This window comes from Agelaius phoeniceus, chromosome 10, assembly GCF_051311805.1.
Source record: "Agelaius phoeniceus isolate bAgePho1 chromosome 10, bAgePho1.hap1, whole genome shotgun sequence".
In the NCBI taxonomy this organism is placed as follows: Eukaryota; Metazoa; Chordata; class Aves; order Passeriformes; family Icteridae; genus Agelaius; species Agelaius phoeniceus.
The window spans coordinates 11783081-11803643 of NC_135274.1; the positions used below are offsets into that span (position 1 = coordinate 11783081).

General features: G+C 38.9%; 1 protein-coding gene across 10 annotated transcripts in view; it reads right to left on the minus strand.

The window, feature by feature from the left end:
* Positions 1-20563, minus strand: part of SPHKAP (SPHK1 interactor, AKAP domain containing) — a 64501-nt gene that overhangs the window by 35153 nt on the left and 8785 nt on the right. For 6 of the 10 annotated variants that reach the window (XM_054639582.2, XM_054639584.2, XM_077183889.1 and 3 more), the window contains exons 2-3: positions 11091-11193; positions 5197-5307 (exon numbers count right to left, since the gene is read on the minus strand). In XM_054639582.2, coding sequence (XP_054495557.2) covers positions 5197-5307; positions 11091-11193 — 214 coding nt within the window. Of the gene's footprint in view, positions 1-5196; positions 5308-11090; positions 11194-17393; positions 17511-20563 lie in introns of all 10 variants that reach the window. The other 4 variants (XM_077183891.1, XM_077183892.1, XM_077183893.1 and 1 more) reach the window with 1 other exon arrangement.

A 20563-nucleotide genomic window follows, 5' to 3' on the forward strand; every position in this document is an offset into this window, starting at 1 on the left:
AATCTTTTCAGTGGTCTTTGAAGCGAGTGCTCAGTCTGCCTGCACTGTGCTCCATAAGGCAGAGAGCAATTGGTGAAGAGGAGGGGTTTTGTTTCCCTGTGCAAGCCAGAGAGGGGCTCTGTGGAGGGTATAGCTCCTTACCACAGCAGCATGAACACCCACACATGCCTGAGAAAGGACTCCAAGTCAATGCCAGAATTTAGCCTGCTGCTGTTGGTTCCTGCACCTTGTCAGGATGTAATTAAGGTATCGTCAAGCTGAATAGGAAGATGAGACTTAAACCTAAAAATATCTCCAGTAATTATGGTTTAGATCTGGAAAGCAATGGATGGATTTTGATTTCTGAAAGAGACAATGCTGTTCCTGAAGATGGTTGAGTAATCATGGAGTGAAAGGTAAAATAAACAGCCTTGTAATTCCCTGTCTATGACATAGTGCTGAGGTGTGCAAGCAATCTCATGAGGGAGGAAAAAGGTCTCAGTACGTAGGTCTGGTGGTTTTAGGCAGAAAAATAGGGCTTTGCTATGTTTGCTAGCAAGTGTAAAACTTCTTTCAAACACAATAGAACAAAGCACCAGTTTCAGCTGTGCATGGTCACTATTCAGGAACACACATGGCTTTGTTTTAAAACAAGCCAACAAACAAAAATCTCCTTTGGGATTCAAGATTGTACTTCTGTATCTGCCTGTGTAAAAAGCCTTGCTGACTACTCCTAGCCTGGGGAATAATCCTTCTTTCTGAGCTCCTGTAGGGCTACACCATCACTCTTCAGTGAGGGCATGCTCTCATTCTCTGGACACTCTGAATAATGTATTGGATAAATGGGCCCTGACTAAGGGATAGAAAACGTCCCTGACACAGTGTCTGCACTATTGTTAGCAAGTTACCTAGAAGTAATCTAGTATCAAAGACTGATAAAAAAAAATCTCTGTATTTCTACCTAAACATGCAAAGATACGTAGTGCCATATCTTTAAAAAGACTTGGGTGAAGTAAAGAATGAAACCACTCATAATATACTTTATTTCAAGTGAAAACTGCTGTACTTTATTTAATCAAAATACACCTTGCCAAAGATTTTTCCTTCCTGCATATGTTATCATTCAGTTTGAATTAATTTGTGGTAGCTGTTTCCTGGATGTTTTTGTTCCATCCCTTGAGTGAGCAATGGCATTTATCTAACAATATGGTGAGATGATTCAAGGAAGACTTGGCTAGAAAAACTAATTTCTTAATTTCATAGTTACTTTTCTCTCTGAATTGATTTACTGCACATTTGTACAAATGCCAGGGCAGTAAATGAGATGAAGCAGGAGCTGGAGGAGGAGGTGAGACCTAAGAAGCCCTGATTTCACCAGCTCAAATTAGTGCATAAGGGCATCCTTAACCTCCTCCTGAAGTTATTTGAAAGCTTGATGGCTAAACTGCAATGAAAGTGAAAATGCTGAAATAGCTGGTTAGGACAGCAAAGCCATGTGGTTGCAAGGCAAGCAGCCAGCTCTGAAAATCCAGCCATTGTGATAGTAAAAGGACATTCCTCACTATGTCAGATAACAGAGACACCACAGGCCATGTGCTCCATCATCACATCACCTGTTTGCTTTGGTAACAATCTGGTTTCTCTCTCACTTGTCACTCACTAAGGTAAGCGTTGCTTCCCCTCTTTGCAAAGCTCAAGTTTGTCTCCTAGGCTGGGTATGTTCTCCTGCACTAAACTAAGCAATTTAACTAACCCTAAACTGGAATTCTTTCTCCTTCTGTGCTGCAGATGGATTAGGGTTTTTCCATGTGGCATTAACCCACTCAGTGGCTGCTGCTGCCTCCACTGTCCCACTCCCCCAGTCATGCTGTCCTCCACTTTGTGCTTCCACCATCATCATCAGACCACTCTGCAAAAAGTGCCAATGGCACAGGGGCACAGAAGAGCAGCCAACAATTAGACAAGAGGGTGTTTAACCATGGCTGAATTTGACTGAAGTTTGGGCTGCTGTCCTTGTCCTTTCCCTCTGCTCTGACCATGTGGGCTGGATCTAACCCATATCCAACTGCCTGTGTCTATGCAAACAGCCTGCTTTACTTACATCCCTGTGAGGAGCATTCTGGAGTGAGCATTTTTGTAGTTACAGAGTAGGAGCACTTGCAAATGGAAAAGCTGCTGGACTATTTCAAGAATGTTTCAAAACCTTTAACACCTTATTGAAACTGCTGTCTCATCCATCTGCCTGCAAATCCAGTTTTTTCCTGAGTTTAAGGAGATATAAAACAATTTAAAATGAGCCCTTGTCACATCCTGACTCTTTAAAAAAATATTATCTAGCTAAAGTAAGAAATGAGCACTGCTTCTAGGTGATTTGTTTTAATTGAAAGGCACCTTCCATACTGCCATTTAGGGGTGTAGTTTCTGCTTTTCCAAGATATTTGCCAGGAAGTTTACAGGATTTCTGCCAGTCTGGAAATCCACTGCCCCTCTCACAAGGCACACTGCTTGGGAAGGAGAGGCTCCACCTGCCTGCATGAGTGCTTCTCAAGGACAGTTCTCTGCTAGGCTCTGTGGAGTGGGGGTGTCTTTGTCCCAGCCTGTTTGTGTTGGGACAGGATGGGCGTGCAAAGAGCAGTGGGGTGTGATGATTTTGTGGGGAGATCATTGGAGCCTGGCTTGTTTTGAGAGAATTTTTTTTTTCAGTGTAAATATAATTTCTAATGGCTTTTTGCTGGCCTGGAGCATGAAAGGTCAGAGAATAACTTGAAAATTCACTTATAAGCATCTTGAACCAAATGAATGCCAAATATCTTGTAGGACTATACCACCATTTTTTTTTCTTCATTTAGTTTTGTTTCCTTCTCTTTTCCTAAATAATAGTTTAATGACTATGTTCATGAAGAATTCCTAAAAGAAAATTAAGATACATCTTTAGCAGGGTGGCAATACCCCCTTAAACATGGAGACACTGTAGAAGCATTGCAAAGAAAAGTGTTAAATCTTAGCAACTGCTAAGATAAAGTCATCATTGACATTTCTGTGTGCAAGATAAAGAGACTGTGCTTTAGGAAAGTCCAATGCTAGAAGAGAACTATAAGTCATCTAATTAAGCAAGAATTTAGATTTCTTAACTTGTACTAACATAAGCCAACCACAAATATTCAGCACTGGTAATTAATCTAGATCTAGATATTTGGAGAGAAATCAGGGACAAAGTATCTATTAGTTTTCTCTTTTCCAATAAGGTCTTCATCAAAGCATGTCAAAAGCAGGAAACATTTGTTATAGGTCCAGAGAAAGAAAGCTGGCAATACTGGAGTAAGAAAAAGTATCCATTTTTATGTGAAACTACTTTTATGAGGTCACTCCACAGGGTAAGAAGAATGTCACATTACAGAAATTTTAATTGCATTTATACATCACTATGTGGATCTTATGCCTTTTATGTCTCACAACTTCATGTATTTTATTCTGTTAGGTGGATTTTGATTATGTTCTCATTCAGTAGAAACAAACAAAACGAGACATCCACAATTAGACTACTTGCAAAATACTACCTGATTATATTAACAGGAAACTATGCATCCTAATCTCAGTGGTAAACTGCTGCTAAACAGTACCACTGTTAACTGAAGTAAGTTTAATGAAATGTTAACCAATTAGACAAATATCCTCCAAAGAGAAAAAAAACCACTTATAATATTAGTGTAGAGGAAAAAGCTCTTTAAGGTACTTTAACCTTTTAAAGCAGACAGCATGGCAAAATCAGAAAATGCTGCCTGAAATAAGGAGGGTAGCATGGCATAATCTTCCTACAACAACTTATCTTTGCTTGGTATGCCCAGCCTATCAGAGATAAATATAAGATTCTATTAAAAATTAAGCAAAAAGTCAAAGCTCAACAGGTAAAAAAGCAAGCCAGAATTAATTCTTATATTATTATTTGAGGTAGTAATTTCCTCTGAGAAAATAAGCCTAATTTTTAGGATATTAAATACTAAATAGTAAAGTTAAGTGCCTGTAGTCAATATGTTTTACATTAAAAGTAATCTCTTCCTATATGAAAAAACGAGGATACCACTGGTTATCTGCCTGAGGAGCCTGCTCTGGTTAAGGATGTGTTCAGGTTCTCACCTTGTAGGGTTGCTCACTTGGGACTAGGTGCTGTATTTTGCTCACTCTGTCTTGTGGAAACTGATAAAGCAGTGCTGGGTGTGACTGAATTAAGCCCAATAACCTCTGGCCATATTCCTAAACCTCAGGGCTGCAGTGACACTGCTGTGTCCCCCCTGTGGCTCTCAGGCACTCTGTGTCACCCCGGGCAGGACATGAAGGCTCCATGGATGGAGATTGAATTTCCTGGCAGCTCCAGCCTGGGCTCATCAGCTGGAGCTGAATTCCCTGTCCCTGAGGGAATCCCAGCAGGCTCCATGAGAGCCCTCAGCTGGTCTTTAGGCTGTGTGCAGCACAAGCAGTGCTGGAAACCTTTTACCTGAGATAAAGCTGATCTTTCCTAAAGCCCTTCTTTGCTCACTGAGACCAGGGAATAGCATTCCAATAGGATTCTGGGGAAAGATCTGCTCTTCTGAGTCCTCCACCAAGTAAAAAAACTATTAAAAACATAGCCATGTATTTCCATCTAGTTTCATGTAGATAGTTTATAAAGCAACATAACTCGTATTTCTTCATGCACATTGTTAAACAAAAGCTGATCTTAATCGCATTATAACCCACAATAATGAGATTGAAATTTAATTTCAAGTGCAAAATAATTCTGTATGAGCTCTTCAGCAGCTTCCTTTCATCTAACATGGAAAGAGCTTTTTCTCTTTAATTGTGTCTCTCTGCCTTCAGGAACATTGAGCAGCCTTTTAAACATCTGCTCTTTCCAACCTGCCACTTATTCTGAACATAACTTCTGAACAAGTTATGGTTCAGAATAATTTTCTCTTTGGCTTATTTTTCTCTCTTGTGAGTTGCAGATTATGAACATAAAAAAATACAGAGAGCCACCAAAGTCTGAAAGCCAAATATGGGGAAACCTCTGCAGCAGTCCTTATTAATGTGCTCTGCATAGAAATCTGTATTTTTAGTTTGTAAGTTTGCTTTTAAAAGAAAGCCGGAAATTACAGACTATTTTTGGTTTCACATGCACTGTTGTCAGCTCCACAGCCTATCCAAATAACTCTCAAGGAGGAGATGGCAGTGAGTACTTACTGAGGCACAGTTGCTTTCTGACTTGTCTTCTAGAAAGCCAATTTGGCATGGTGTCCTCTGATTCTGCAGCCAGTAGTCTGTTGATTCTAGCAGACTGTTACTGCAGAGAATCTGTTAAAACAGTTAAAAACAGTTAAAATAATTACAAATTTTTCTGAACCCTATTGTACTTTGGGAGCTGGAACCCTATTGTTGTAACTCAATGGAAATTTTGTTGACAAATTTGGGGGAAGTGGGTTGGGTGGGAAAGATGGACAAGACAGACCTATCGGTTTGGACCTGTCCAGTTACTGCACCTTTAGTCAAATCACTTATATATCCCCTGAAGTGTGAACCTATTTTCTTCCAGAACTGAGAGTCCTTGGGGGCAGACACTTGAAGGAAATGCCCAAACCCAGTATTTTTATTGAAAAATATTGCTATTAGTTTTGTTCTGCATTAAAGTGATAAACAGACATACTAGGAAAATGAATTATTCAATTACACCAGAGTACACCAACTTGCAGCCTTTATGACTGACTGTATCTCTCCCCACAGTAGATCAGTACTACTCATTCTGCCAGCAGCCTCATTTCTGGGACTTCCAAGGCTCCAAACTCCTTCTTCTTAAACAAGTTTTTCTGTTTTCTGAGAAGCTGAATATTTTGCACCTTCTGTAATGAGTCCTGAGGTCAGTCAGCACCCTGAGACCAAAACCTTGTGTTTAATTTCTGCATTGACTCAGCCCTACAGCTTAGATTAAACTGAATTCTTTACTTTCTGCCTCTCTACTAATATTCTACCATGAAAAAGAGGGACCATAAGTATCTTTAAAACAGCTAGGGAACAGCAGGAAGAATATTGCTGCACTATTGGTGCTACTTCCAGAACATTTCCTATGGCTTATCATCTTCACTAGGCAGCAATGTTAAGAGGTGTGTTTGTGAAATAGATGTATATTTTATTTGTAATTCTTGCAATTCTTGACTACCTGGAAATAGCCTCTACGCTAATTTTTGGACTTTAAGTAATTATATTTAAAAATAGAAATTTGTTGCTATACCTAGGGAAAGAAAATCTATCTACAGTACTTTCCTTTACCTGACTGCATGTTTTGTATTGACACACATTTGTCCTACTTCAAGAACACTTGATCTCTAAGCCTAGATACCTTCTTTAGGAAGGGAAATGAGAATAACTTGTGAGTCCTTCTCATTTCTCAGGGAAGATGAATGACTGTGGAAAGCTCATCTGGCCAGTTGACACAGTTTTCTAATCCTTGGGGGCATCCAGAAGTGTAAGCTCATTACCACCCACAGAATAACTCCCACTCTAATTTTTATCTTTCTGGTAGAAAGTGAGTTGCACAGTTAATATTTCACTCCCTGTATTATACTTTTATTGATTTCTGAATAAAAGTCAGCAGGAGAGCGATGAGGAGGTAATGGGGAACACCACAGGCCCTGAGCTTGGCCTGCTTCATTCCCCTTTTTTGGTGCCCTCCATGGAGACTTCCCACCTTTGTGGTTGTTTCTCAGTACACCAGCCCTGCTATGGGTTTTCTTCCAATGAGCTTTAAAATAAAAATTCAAGGTTCACTAAATACTCATGGGAAGTGACTTTCTTCTGAGAATGCCAAAGGCTCATGAATACTTCACAAGCTTCTTCTTGGGGGCTGCTAGCTAATCTTGTTTACCAGTGCAGCAACTCTGCACTCAATAAATTTTATAACCTCCCATCTCAGTGCAAAAAGATTCCTGCCATCATAACTAACTCCAAGACTAGACAGGGAAAATAATACTCTCCATATCCCACAGAAACAATTTCCTGTTAGTGTAATCAACTGTTGTGTGGGTTTGGGTTTTTGGTTGTTTGGTTTTTTTTTTTGAGGAAATCTTGAAGCATTATGAACTGGTTGGTAAAATGTAGAATTAAGCATTGTTTTCCTCTTTCTGAAAAATTACCATTCTCTGAGGCTTTGTGAAGATAACATAGAATAGAACATACAAAACCACACATAAACATATATATATATATATATATGATTTCAGATTTAATTAGACTCTAGACATTCTCATCCTCAAGGGCTGAAGTTCTAATAACCTGTTAAAACATAATTTTGCATACACAGGAAACTTAAAGCTCAAACAGCTTTTGCTGCAACAAACAATCTTGTTTAATTCCCTTAAAGGTCACAGTGAATTTTTCTTCAGCCTTAATCACTTTAGATCTTTCTTTTCCAAAACTCAGTTTCTGAGAAACTGTGATAGGCAGAAATTTATCATGCCAAAACAAGCTGCAGATATCTTTGGTGCTGCTCATCTTTGTCTCAGAAGGACTTTGTCTCATTTCAGACCAGCTCAATCATAGCAGATGTATATTGTACTGACAAACCCATGAAATGAGCTGGGCAGACCACACTTCACCTACTTTGTCTCCTGTGGGATGTTAAATGACCCTTGGTACCTTTAATTTTCTTTCAGAGACTTTTTATCAGGAAGCAAATACTGGTAAAGACAAATGTTTTGGTCTGGTCAGGTCATGGTTGCCAAGCTTGAGTCAGTCCAGGGTGGTTTATGAGTTCCAAGGCTTTACATTGCATTTAATTTTTTGTATGCAGCTTTTCATAACAGACTGCAAAGTCAAGGGTACAAATTCCTACATGGAAGTTTTGGACAGCACGTGATTTCTAAGTAACCTCAAGTAGAGAAGTTGGCAGAGGTCAGCTGGTCAGATCTAAGGAACAGAGGTTGGCTCAAAGTAATTTGGAAAGGCTCCAGAAACACTCCAAAAAGACAGTGCTGTGTGGATGGGGGAATGCAGGAACACGTGCCAGAGCTGTCCTTGCCCATGGTCTGGTTTTACACAGGTCTGAGTGGTGTCACAAGAGGGAGATGACATTTGAGCCATGGTGGCTGGAGTGAAGGGTAAACCTTGGATCAGTTTAAACTCCATCTTATGAAACACAAATTCTTGCATTAGGACCAGATAGACATGATATGGCTCAGAGCTTTCCCCTTGGTACTTCCTCCCCTTGGTGGAGGAAGGATAATTTGGGCTGCCCTGCAATGCTGAAAACAGGTAGGGTTACACACACCTGCTGTGCAAAAATGTATCTCTAGAAGTCATGTGAACTTTTGGGCATATTTCTTTGGTAACAGACAGTATTGTCATCAAAGGCACACATATGGTAAGAATAAATGAAATATATCCTACAGCCTCTTGCTATTGTAAGGCACTTCTCCCTGTGAAATAGGTTCATGTGTTTAGACAAAGTGGGAGTTTGCACATGCATGAAAACTTGATTGGATATTCATGCTTTTAAAAGAACATACAAAATCCTTATAGTAAAATAATATATGATTGCCATGATCAAAAGTGTATAAGCTTGAAGGAGTTGATCTAAACTAACAGAGCTAGTTAATTAATCAAAAGCAATGTGAGAACAGGTACTCTTTGTATCTCTACCAGCATATTACCACTGCCATTCTTGCATTTAAGCATTTTTTCAAAATATACTGAGGTGACCTGTACCAAAGGACAAGAAAATGAACCCTCTTCTCCTTCAGCTGGCAGTCTGCAGTCGTGCTCTTTAAGGCAAACAGTATCAAAATTTCATCCTCCTTGCCAAAATTTCATCCCCCTGTCTTGTACTTATCTTCATTCTTATCTAATTAAGACAAGTGCAGGGCCAATCCCACTGACACATTGTTAGAATTTTTCCTATCAGCTGAAAACTGAAAGCAGAATTTGATTCATTGACCACACTCATGTGACAGCTGCACACACTATACTGCTGTATATCTGGTTTGGAGCAGGATCATCACACTCAGAAAATAATTCAGGATGAATCTGCATCATGCACTAAATGTGAAATCAGCAGTAATTCATGGTTCTAAAAAAAAGTTTTCCACTCTCATCTAGAGACTCAGCCGTCAGCATTACTCAGTGTGTTGTGAATCAATGAACTAAATCAGCCTCTAGCAGAGTGTGGATTAGAAAAGTCACTCTTTCCCAGAGGAAAATACTGCATATGAGTTTAGTGTAACAGCTTCCTGCTCCCTGATTTAGATCAGAAGACATTAAAATACAGTAAATATCTAAAACCGAGACAGCATTAAAAAGGCTCTGCTCCACAAATGAAACATCTGCGTCTTCGTGACTGAACATCTTAATTGCTTTGGTTAATTACTACTCATCAAAAAAGATAGGAAAGTGGGATATACAGAATAAAATGAGATATCAAGGGGCACATCTCCTGCATTCATTTAGGTTGGTCTGTGTAGTAACAGGCTACATCTCATATGGTTCCTGACAGGAGCCATTCATGCCAAATATAACTACTCAAACCTGCAGGTCAACAGTTTAAACTGTTCCCTTGCAGCAGGAGCCCACAGTGTTTCACTCCACCACCAATTACTGCAAAATCACTTCACACAGGCTGAAAGAGAACTCTTCATCCTTTTCCACACACACACACACAAAAGGTAAACTTTCTGTGACAATAGTGTAAAGAAGCCAAAAACATCCTGCTGTTTGTCAGAAGTGTTGTCAGAAGTTAATAACTTTTTAGTGTGCTGACAGTCATAAAATTGACTTGTTTTACAATGAACAGCTCATGTGATACAGGCTACCCTTTATAAGAGACAGATATTTGTGAAAGTGACCAAGCAGGAGCCCTTTTTGTAAAGGTAGTGGTGGCACTTAGTGTTGTGCCACTCTCCTTCATTCTTATATAAAGTAAACAACTCTGAGATTAAATGAAAATTTAAAATGTTTTCCCACACTGTAGATTTTCTGTCTATATGAGGATTCCAATTACAGTCAGCAGTATTTTTAAAAACTAAGTGTTATTTTGCAAATGAACCCTTTGATCAAATGAAATATTGACATTTTATCTTTTAGCCATGTTGGGGTGAGGAAGAAAAGCCCAGTCCCAGCATACACATCTGTCTTATCAAGTTCTCTTTTATATCAATGATATTATATCTAACAAATTTTCTGTGCAAAGTTTTCAGTATAAGGAAAAATCTTTAGCATCTACCTGTTTTATCCTTCACTCTTCTTACAGAAAACAAACAAAAAACTCCAAGCCCAAAATGAAAGCATTATTAAAAGACAGAATTATGAGAAGCCTGAATGAACTGTGGAAGTTTAAAATGAATGCTATCTTTTCAGCTCTTGAATTATGCCTGTGGGAGACAGTAGAGCTCTGAGGTTTATTGCAGAGTGAGAGGTGAAAGGAAGCCTGTCCTCCTCAATAGTCTCTGGTAGTGCCCCCTTCCCTCAGATTGTGCTGCCAAAACAAGCTCCTAGGAAGGAGGAATAAAAGGTCTTCACCTTTTGTTAACAGTTGTTCTGAAATTAGCTACATGCATAAAATGACATTCAACCCCTCCTAATGACATACATGTGCCCTTTCCCCCCCCCCCCCCACATGCTCTAAATTAAATTAATAATAGCATATAAATCTGGTTTTAGGAAACAATAATAGCAGCCTATACCACCTCTTGTTGTAAAACCATTCCAATCAAAGATTTTTCATGAAGGACCCTCCATTGCATTGATCTGAAGAAGCAAAGCTCTATCTGGGTCCCAGAAACTTGTCATTTATTGAAGAGCAGTCCTGAAGGTATTCATGCTATGCGTGGCTTTTATTTCATATCATGAAATGTCAGATAATGAGGTAAATTAGAAATTTTCAATGGGAGTTTACCTCCCATATATGTATAAGGTATTTTGGGACCAGGCAGACAAAACTTGCAAGATACCGTAAGAGAACCACTAAGTTACTTTTCTGTATCAAACCTTTTCTAAGTATCACTTAAATTTTGTATTCCTCACTAAAGCTGAAAGCTAAAAAGCAAAGCTATATATATACTGGACTTTGAATATAGCATAAACTTAAAAGTTACCTTCTTACATGCTGTGACAGAGCTTCCCAAACTGCTTGCAGAACTGTCTGTGCTGCTGCCTTGGCGCTCTGGGACTTCATGCATCAGTGGAGATTCAAAGTTGCTGAAGAACAAAAAAGAAACAAGCCCCCAAAAACCTTTCCAGTGACTCAGCCACATAAATAACTCAAGTAATACCAAAACACAGGTCAGTAAAGAGATGTAACTTAGAATACTAGGTGCTGTCAGTACTCTCCTGGCTGATGTTACTTACTAGTCTGTTTATTGCTAATTTTCCCTTTTTGGAAGACTATCCTGAGCTACACACTTTGGATATAAAATAGCAGAGTGATGTCTCTTGAAGACTAGAGGAAAGCATAAACTGCCTACAACCAGACCTGTCTGTCTTGAATGCCACTGTAAAGAGTGGTACTAGCTTGTTTTCAGAAGCAGGCAGCTTGGAGCAGCAAATGAAATACTTGCTGCAATAATTCCACTTGGTAAACAACAGAAATATTTGCTCCATTTTTACCTGCCAGGATGGAAGCAAAGGGGTAGTGATTACAAAGTAAAAAACACAACAGGAGAGGCAGAATTCTGTAATCCAGATAGAACAGCTCAGTACACTGTAGGTTTGGGGCTAAGCTAAGTCATGCACATATTCTGTTTTGTGATTCAGTGGTACACAATAAACATGTTTACTTTGGAACTGTGCAGATGTGAAGTACAAAACCATAAAACCAAGTTCCCCCAGTCAAATTATTTGCATACACAGCAAGCACCAATCCTCATAACTTTTCTTTTGGAATAGTTTAGGCCGTCTTCAAAGATTTTCCATTGTTTAATAATCACATTGATCCAAGATTAATGAAGCTTCTCCTTCTGGTCATGACACGATCACAGTTAAAGGCCACATGTGCTACAGGACTATTTATACAGGAACATACTAGGGCAAAAGTATCCTACATGATCATGTTCTGCTTCCCAGACTGGCTCTTTGGAGTGCTTTTAATTATTGCAAGTCACCTGTGAGAATTTGTGGAACATGTTGTGATGGACCATGAAGAGTGACCAGGTTGCCATGGCTTGAGTGATAATCCCTCATTGGTTCCCATGGGATAACAGACTGTCCTAAAGTGCATTTTCCTCAGTCACCTTTACTGGAGTGTAAACCAGTAGGTTAAGAGGAAGCACTCACTTTTCCTGAAATCCAGAGCCAAGCATGACTAAGGCTACCTTTCCCTCAGATTCATGTACCTTTCACCTGATACTGCTTAGGACTAGCCATGAATATATGCATTCCCACTGGTAAGAAACTTTGTCAATGAGAATTCTGCTGATGTGTGTGGTGCTATTCCATAATAATTTTAAAAAGTATCTAGATGTGCTGGAATTAGAAGAGTGAATAAAAAATATAATACTAATTTAGGACTTGTTAATTGCTAGCTGGGGGGAAGTTTCATGAATCACATGGGAGGACTGAATATAGATGCACAAGAGAGACCAGAGGGTTAATTGACTTCACTTGGAAAGTGTGTTACCACTTAATAATCTGGAAGCATCATTTGTATTTAGAAAGAAGACTTTTGCCTGTTTACAAAACGCTGCTTCATTGTTCAGATGATACAGATACACAGTAATATTTCTGAGCAGTAATTTCTCTGGCATTTGACACAGCAAAATAGCATTTTATAGTTCTTATACTGAGTTCTTTAACAGAATGAGGGAAATTAAACACATGAATTCTGGCTTTCTATCTCCATCTAAAGTATGAACCTCATATTCAGAAGGTCAAATCTTATATAAGTTAAGTGTCCTCCATGATAAGTCCACATTGAGATGCAGCTTTTGGATGAGGTAAAACTCACCACTCCTAGCAGAAGCTGTGCACTGCCTCTTTTTATAAAATGCAGCACCTCTGCAATCTAACAGAAAATTGCAGCTCAAGGCTGCCCTCCAGGCTGAACTACAAGGCCTGTTGTACTCTTTTCTCCTGCTCTTCACTGAGAGGAAGGCTGAGGGCCCTGCCACAGGGAGCTGAGGGCTCCTGATGACTGCTGGCTCTCAGCTCCACTGTGTGCAGGGAATTGAACTTCAGTGCCTGAAGTGTTCTTGAGTCTAACATCAACAAAGATAACAATTTGACAACTACCTGAAAGCCTTCTTTGGAACTTAATTAAACAGTACAAATAGAATATCACATTAAAGCATAGCTGAAAAATGTAGTTGAAGAGTTATATTCTGGAGTATAAACAAATCTGTGCTATCTCTAGACAGTATTTCAGCAAGGGGTAGCACATGACATGGCCCATACAAAGTAAAGCTCTCCTCCAAGTCATGTGGAAAGTGAAATGATCTGTAAAAGCTTCTTAATCCTGTAAAATCTGTGTTCTTTTCAAAATAAGCCCACTTTTCCTTTGAAAATGTAGAAAACCCTGTCAAAAGCACATGATGATTGAAATAAATGTAAAATGCCATTAAATATTTTAAATGAGACTAGGCTCCCACTCATACTAAAGTTCAGACAGGAAACCCAATTGCCTTTGGTGTTCCCAAGATTTGGTCAACCTAAATCCTCTTGTCACCTATCCCAGTCCTCAGAGCTGTGTTTCACATCCAGCTGATAACTTGGAGCACAGGAAGAATCAGCAACTGTGTTTCACAGGACAAGGGACCATGCATTTACAAGTATCTCTAACACTTTCAGAGCTTCTTTTTTAGGTTCACATCTCTTGTTCTGTAACTGCTGAGCAGAACCCCTGTTCTCAGGCTGCACTGCAGTCCAACTCCTGAATTGTGCCAGGGACAGGAGCTCTGGGCTCCCACTGCTTGCAAACAGCTTCAACCAGTCAGGGTTCAGTCACTGAAATGCAGAAAATTTTTAACAAAGAAGTGTCAAAATAGGAGAGCTACATTCAGTTTTAGACTCCACAGCCTTTTCCTTATTGAGTTTATGGCTACACAATTTCTAGAAGAAGCACAGGGAAACCCCCCTGGCCACTCTTGCTGGTCAGTCAGGTACATGACTAGGTGTGACACAAAGGAGATTGGCTGCAATGCATGCCAGCTGATGGGAAAATGAGCACCCAGCTGTGCTGCTGCAGGCTGGGAATTCAGCACCACAAAAGTGACTCTTCTGTAACTCAGGAAGTGCAGTGTATGAGGTCCTGCATAGATACTTGCAGGGGCACAGGTCTTTCTTCCAACACTGAACAGGGATTTGGCTTTTCAACGTCTCTTTTTCAATTATCTCAACTCTCAGCACCTTTTCTAAGCTTTCATTTTCAACAGGTGTTTTCTCAAGAGACCCTCCTCAGGCCATACAGCTCTGCCACCCTCGCTCTGTAGCAAAGGCAGTAATATAAACCTATTTTTCACTAACTCTCCAGGGAAAAAATATTCTGGCTTTGAAAAGCTTCTGCTCTCATTAGTCCCTCAATAGCAGGAAGCAGAATGAAACTCTTGCAGAGCTGCAGCCAGCTCATCATCAAGTGATAGCTCTGCATTCACATACTATGCTGGTTACTTCATATTAAGAGCTTACACCAAGTGCTGGACTTTCAAGACATCTGGCACAGATTGGAGCCTTTTCACTACAAGATAAAGAAAGCTGTTAGAGTTTTTAGGTCTCAGTTCTCCAGTTTTCTTGGCTCCCTTCTTTATTATGGGAGGGAGAATGCTGATCTGTGTTAGATGTGCTCATCTGATTTGCAGGTAACCCAAAAAGCCACAGGCAAAGCAATAAATCTCTGCTAAGGAATGGCTCATTTTGAGAGTTTTCTTTTGATGTGAAAGATCCTAACCTATAATTCAGCTTTTGAAACTGAAGTTGGGAACCTGGACCTAAGACTTGGTGTTAAGTGCATAATTTTCACTTTGGTATTTACATTAACAGAGAAGTCTCCACACTCATTTGCCACCAGGTGCTGTCTTACTGATTCATGAATTGTAACTGATAACTTTTTTTTTCCTACAAGCTATATGCACTCACAAAGAATATGAACAAATTTCCTGGAAATTAGAGGTCTGTAGTAAATGGCTATGAGGTTTGTATCATTGACTGCAATAATAACACATGGTGTATTACTGTCCAAAATGCAAACAAATTGCTTCATCTTTGCTATGTTAAATAATTCAAAAACACTGACCTCGATGACTCAAGACTTAATCAAAGAACCCACAGCTGCTCCTAAAAATAATTATCTCCTTTGCAGATGTGGCAGATGGTGCTACATCAACTAAGATGAGGTAATTTAAAGAATTCCCCAGGTTATCACTAAAGAAAATTAATCTTGTGAAACAGTATCAGAAACTTCAATTTCCTACCATCTTGAACAAGCATAAACAGCTTCCCAAAACTTGCTGTTCAATAATCATTCCTAAGAAGCAATCTCAATAAATAGTGACCATTACTTATATATTTTTTGAATCAATCATATTACAGCCTGCTGCTTTTTCACTTTTCATTATGACTCCTAATCTTGGAATTTTGAACATAGAAAACATAATGAACCATGAAAAAAATAATCTTGAAGGAAGCAAACTGAATGAACACAGGGAGGTTTCTCAGTGCAATTAATGCCAAGCTATAGTGAGCCACATTTCTGTTGTTCTGCTAATATCTGTAGTGAACATCATGAACAACAAAAAAGGGATTAATCTCATTTTGAACTAAAAATATGAGAGAAGTGAAAACAGAGCAAAATACCTTAGCATCTTCTTGCTTCTACCCTTCCAAATAAACCTGAAAGCTACTAAGCAACTGAGGAAGGCAGCCAGCTTAATCCAGACCCTAAGCAAGAAGCAGTTTTGAAAGGCATGCAGTGTTCAATCAGCATCTCTTAACTTCAAAGCCTTTTGAAGTGGACAGACTAGTCATACTTTTTCCTCATTCTACCTTTCAAATTTTACAGTTTTAAAATTTACCTTTGCAAGTAAACAGGTCAGCAAAGTCACTGGGAGCAAAATCTTTAGATGTAACAGTGTCAAAGTTACTATTCCAATCCATATAAATGGTTTTTATTCAGTCTGGACAATGTGTATACTTCAATCAGAGCACAGATGGTTAGTCAAACAGATGCTCTATAAATATCTCAAACAAATGTCTTTCTGATTTTGTTATGGATTTGGAACTCAAGAACAGAATATAATCACTGGCAATATCAGGATTGCATCTTTTAAGGTATTAATACACTTTTTTCAGTCTCCCATGGCTGGTATTGGCTTCATGGGAAACAAAAATACTGAATATTTCCCTTCACTGACTGTGCACTCTGACAAGTACAGGACTCAGTTTTACAGATGAGAACACTAAAAAGACTAGAAGTTTAAATGCTTTATATTCAGATTTCTCATTTCATAGTGTCTACTGGGTACTCTTGATTTACATTTCATTTTTATCAGTGATACAGCTGCCAAAAGACCAAGTCTTTAGCTACATGCTGATGAAAAACAGATGCAGAGAAAGGATAATCCATGCTGGGGTACACTTCACAATGCCCAAAGAGCCCTGAATGACCTCCAAATTAAACCAGTAAATAAATCTGTAAGTCTCTGTAAGCAGTAGCAATCATCAGCCTTCTTTCAAATCATGTTTTTAAAATATTATCAAAGAACTGACAACAGTTTTACTGAAGAACAAATGTAAACAAAACTAACTACATTTTTTTATGATCTACGTAGAAATATTCCTTCCTTCCTGAGTTTACTGATTGAATTACTAAGGCTAAAATAACTTTATTTACAAGTCTGACAAACTCCTCCACATTCAATAGCTATGGCAGGATATATTCAGTTCAGAGAGCTGACAATCAAATCAAAGAGTCGGCACTCAGGAGCTGAACAGCAGATGATTGGGCTGGTGGCTTTTGATGGTCAGTAATTTACTGACAGAGTGTCAGCCCAATATAAAACTGATGGGCATCCTGCCTTTTCCCCACCTACCCCTGGATTTGACATGCCTTTGAGCCAATTCTAGACAGACCTTTGTTGGTAGAATGGCTACTTAATAAGGAAAACTTCCAGAAAGAAGTTCTGGAAGTTTTCCTTATTATTTCCTTACTTCCAGCCTTGGACCCTAGTCAGAGGAAGCTACAGGAAAGAACAGGAGGAACTGTGAGATCTCTTCTAGTGGGAAATGCCCACAACAATTCACAGGTAACTGGAACTGCTGCTGAGTTCCTGAGGTGGAAGGTGTTTTAGAAGGTACAAAAAGATGACCTGGATCAACAGCTGGGGACCAGCAAGGTCTGCTGAAGAAGAAGGACTGACTTGGAGAAGATTAAGGACAGACCCTTAAATGCAGGGAAGGCTAAAGGACTTTACCTTATGGAGATGGACTGAAAGACAACTCAGACTGCTTTTCTGCCCCAAAAGCAAGGAGTTTGTACTCAGGTCTGGAGTGCCAGCCAGTGGGAAACTAAGGCTCTGCTGAGGGTTTGACTGCAGGAAAGATAAGAAATCTTGTTAAAGGAAGGATTCTTTGAGCAATTAGTCTGTACACACATAACTTAAATGAGCAGTGCTGATTGGGAAGATGATTTTAGAGAGATACAGGCATAGGTATCACAGAAACATCAGAACAAGGCAGTTTCATTTCCTCTACAGCAAAGCAATAGAATTGCTACTATTTAAGCCTACTAAGTCAGCAAAAACCAATATAAAATCTGAAAAATTCTTAAAAAGATGTCCCACAAAAAAATCCCTTATTCACCTAGCATATGTAGGTGTACTGTACAACATTACTGGTCTTGTGCTGTGGAAAGGAGAACAAAAGAGGAAATAACTATTTTTCCATTCTAGCAAAAAATGTTCATGACCGTGTATTTATTAAGAAATTTATACTATTTCTGCATTTTTGATGGCAATGCCTATTCTTAAGATAGGATGTGTTGTTAGTGCAACACAACGTAATAGTTCAAATGTATGATGTTATCTGATCCTCCTTTAAAAAGAATGGAAAAAACATTGTGACACAGCTGGAAAGTGGTGAAATGTGGTCCAATTTAAATACATAACAAATGTGCAAGCAGCTCCCACAGATTTCATGTAGAAATAGAAATTCACAGCACTTTTCAGGATGAAATCAAAGACATTGAAAATTAGGCTGTCATGCCATAAACCACTGGGTAATTTTTCACAGCCTGTTTTATATGTTCCTTGTATCTAACAAACAACTTGAGTTCCCTGGCTGCTCCTCTCATCCTTTTGCTGTGCACAAACTGTCAGCTGGGAGTCTCAGGACAAGCAGTGCAACACCACACAGGAAGACACCAGTGTTTTAATGTGGAGGATGTAAACCTCACCTTAACTCATTCTTTAAGTATTTTTGGCATCCTATTTATATTACATAGCCAAACATCACAGACAAGCTTCTCAACCAGCTTTTGTCATGAACAAGTGTGTGATTCTCATTTGGGGAATCAGAGCAACAACAGTAAAATACTGACAAAACAAGCCTCAAAGCACAGCATATGCAAACAAGTATTTCACTATCCGACAATTTTTTTAAAGGCCATCCTCTAAAGACCTCATATTTAATTTATGAAAGCTTTTCAGTGATTATATTCAAGACAGATATTAAATATTTCTGAAGGGAAGAGTAATGTGACGAAGATGTTCATAACTTAGAAGTAAATGCACATGTCACGATTTTATTTGAATAGAAAATGTGTGTAGCTAATCAAACCTTGCTAGCTGTTCGTGTGTTTTCCTTTTTAGATTGATTACAAATCAAACAGACTGTACAAGCATAATTGAAATGTGGTAGGTAGTCAGGATTATGTGCATGATCAGAAGGTGAACATCACTTTCATCTTCTGAATGGCATTTTCCTAATAATCAGCAGACTTTCTGAAATTCTTTGTACCACCTCTCCACAGAAATAATAAATGTGGCTTTGGAATTATGAGATTAAGGAAGGAGTCCTGTCTGTACCTAAATATAGATATTTAAGGTAGGAGCTTGGGAATTTCACCCTGTTGCAGCATCACTTTCAGCTACTTTTAAAAACATAAAGGGCAAAACTGGTAGTGAAAATGGACTACTGACACTGGAAAACCAGATTTTTCGTAACAGAATTTGAATTATGGAACAACCTGGGGCCTTGGAAACAAAAAAGTAGGCATATGACAAGCCAAGTGGTTACAGTATCATGATGTACAGTGTTCTTTACAACAAAGCATGAGAATTGACTTCAGTGTAGTGAAGATGCACCTGTCCATACCACAGAAGTTAATATCTCTGAATACTATAGGAAATGATAACAAAACATTTATTCCAAATGCCTGAAGACTCCTCAGCCACCAGTAAGCCACAGAACTTATCAGTAAAGCATGACAATTTCTTTTTTCTTTTCCTTTTCTTCCCCCTGTTTTTTGGGCGGGAGGTGGAGGAGAGAAGAATTTCTGTGATCTAAGTCAATCAGAGCAGAGGGAGAAAAATATGATGAGGTGATCAGGAATTCCTATAATCAGGAATCTGTCAGGCATGCTCTAGGTGAACCAGTGTCACACATAGAGTGACATTGCAGAGGGATCCTTCCCACCAGCAAATAAATAACCAGGTCAGCCTGTGTGGATGCTCTCAGTTGTGCAGGAGGGAGCGCTTCAAGTGAAACAGGCAGATTGGCCTCACCCTCAACACAATGGTGGCCTGCAGGTATTTTGGGAGCCACCAAAGACATTTTGAACTCCTCTTTGGCAGAACAGATTTTAGCAGGTGTTTTGAACCCATATGCTTGAATTCATCCCTTCTTCTCAACAAGAGAACCAAGATTTTGCTGCTGTGAGCAAGGCTAGGAGATCTGGTTGATACTCTTCTAAGGAGAGTCTGCTCTTCTTCCTCTGTTCTCAGTAACCACACTGCCCAATTGTAACATCATTTCTGCAGCTGTAAAATGAAGGCAATTTGTAGCCTATTGTAATTAGTTCCTTTGGTCAGGCACCTATACCAACATATCTATGCATTAAAAATAAAACTGGTCAAAATGACACCTTATAGTTGGGATATTGGTCCCTACTAAACTCAATTTGCTTATGGGAAATATTCTACCTTAACAATATCTAAGTACTTTCAAAAGTACCTATCCAGAAAATGTATTCTTTCTAGTGAATGCATATATTTCTTCAACTTCATTATTTTTCCCAGCCCTTTCAATTTGCAAGAAAGCCAAGTTGGTTTAGATTCCTGCTAAACCTTCCAAAATATTGTCTAGGATTATAATAGAGTTCAGAAAGCAATATGGTTTTACCTTGACTAATGATACTAGAAAAGTAAAACAATAGTCTAAAAATAAGTGTTTTCATCTGAAATATTCACAGAAATTTCCTATTCTCTTTAATCCAGTATTGTTTCTATGACCACCTGCAGTTACATTTGTATACTAGTTAAAATGTCAGGGTACATTCTGCTTATTTTAATGCCAAAGAATACATTTTGTCATGGTTTATTCACAACAGATCTTATTTTAACATATTTTACATGCCTGAAATATT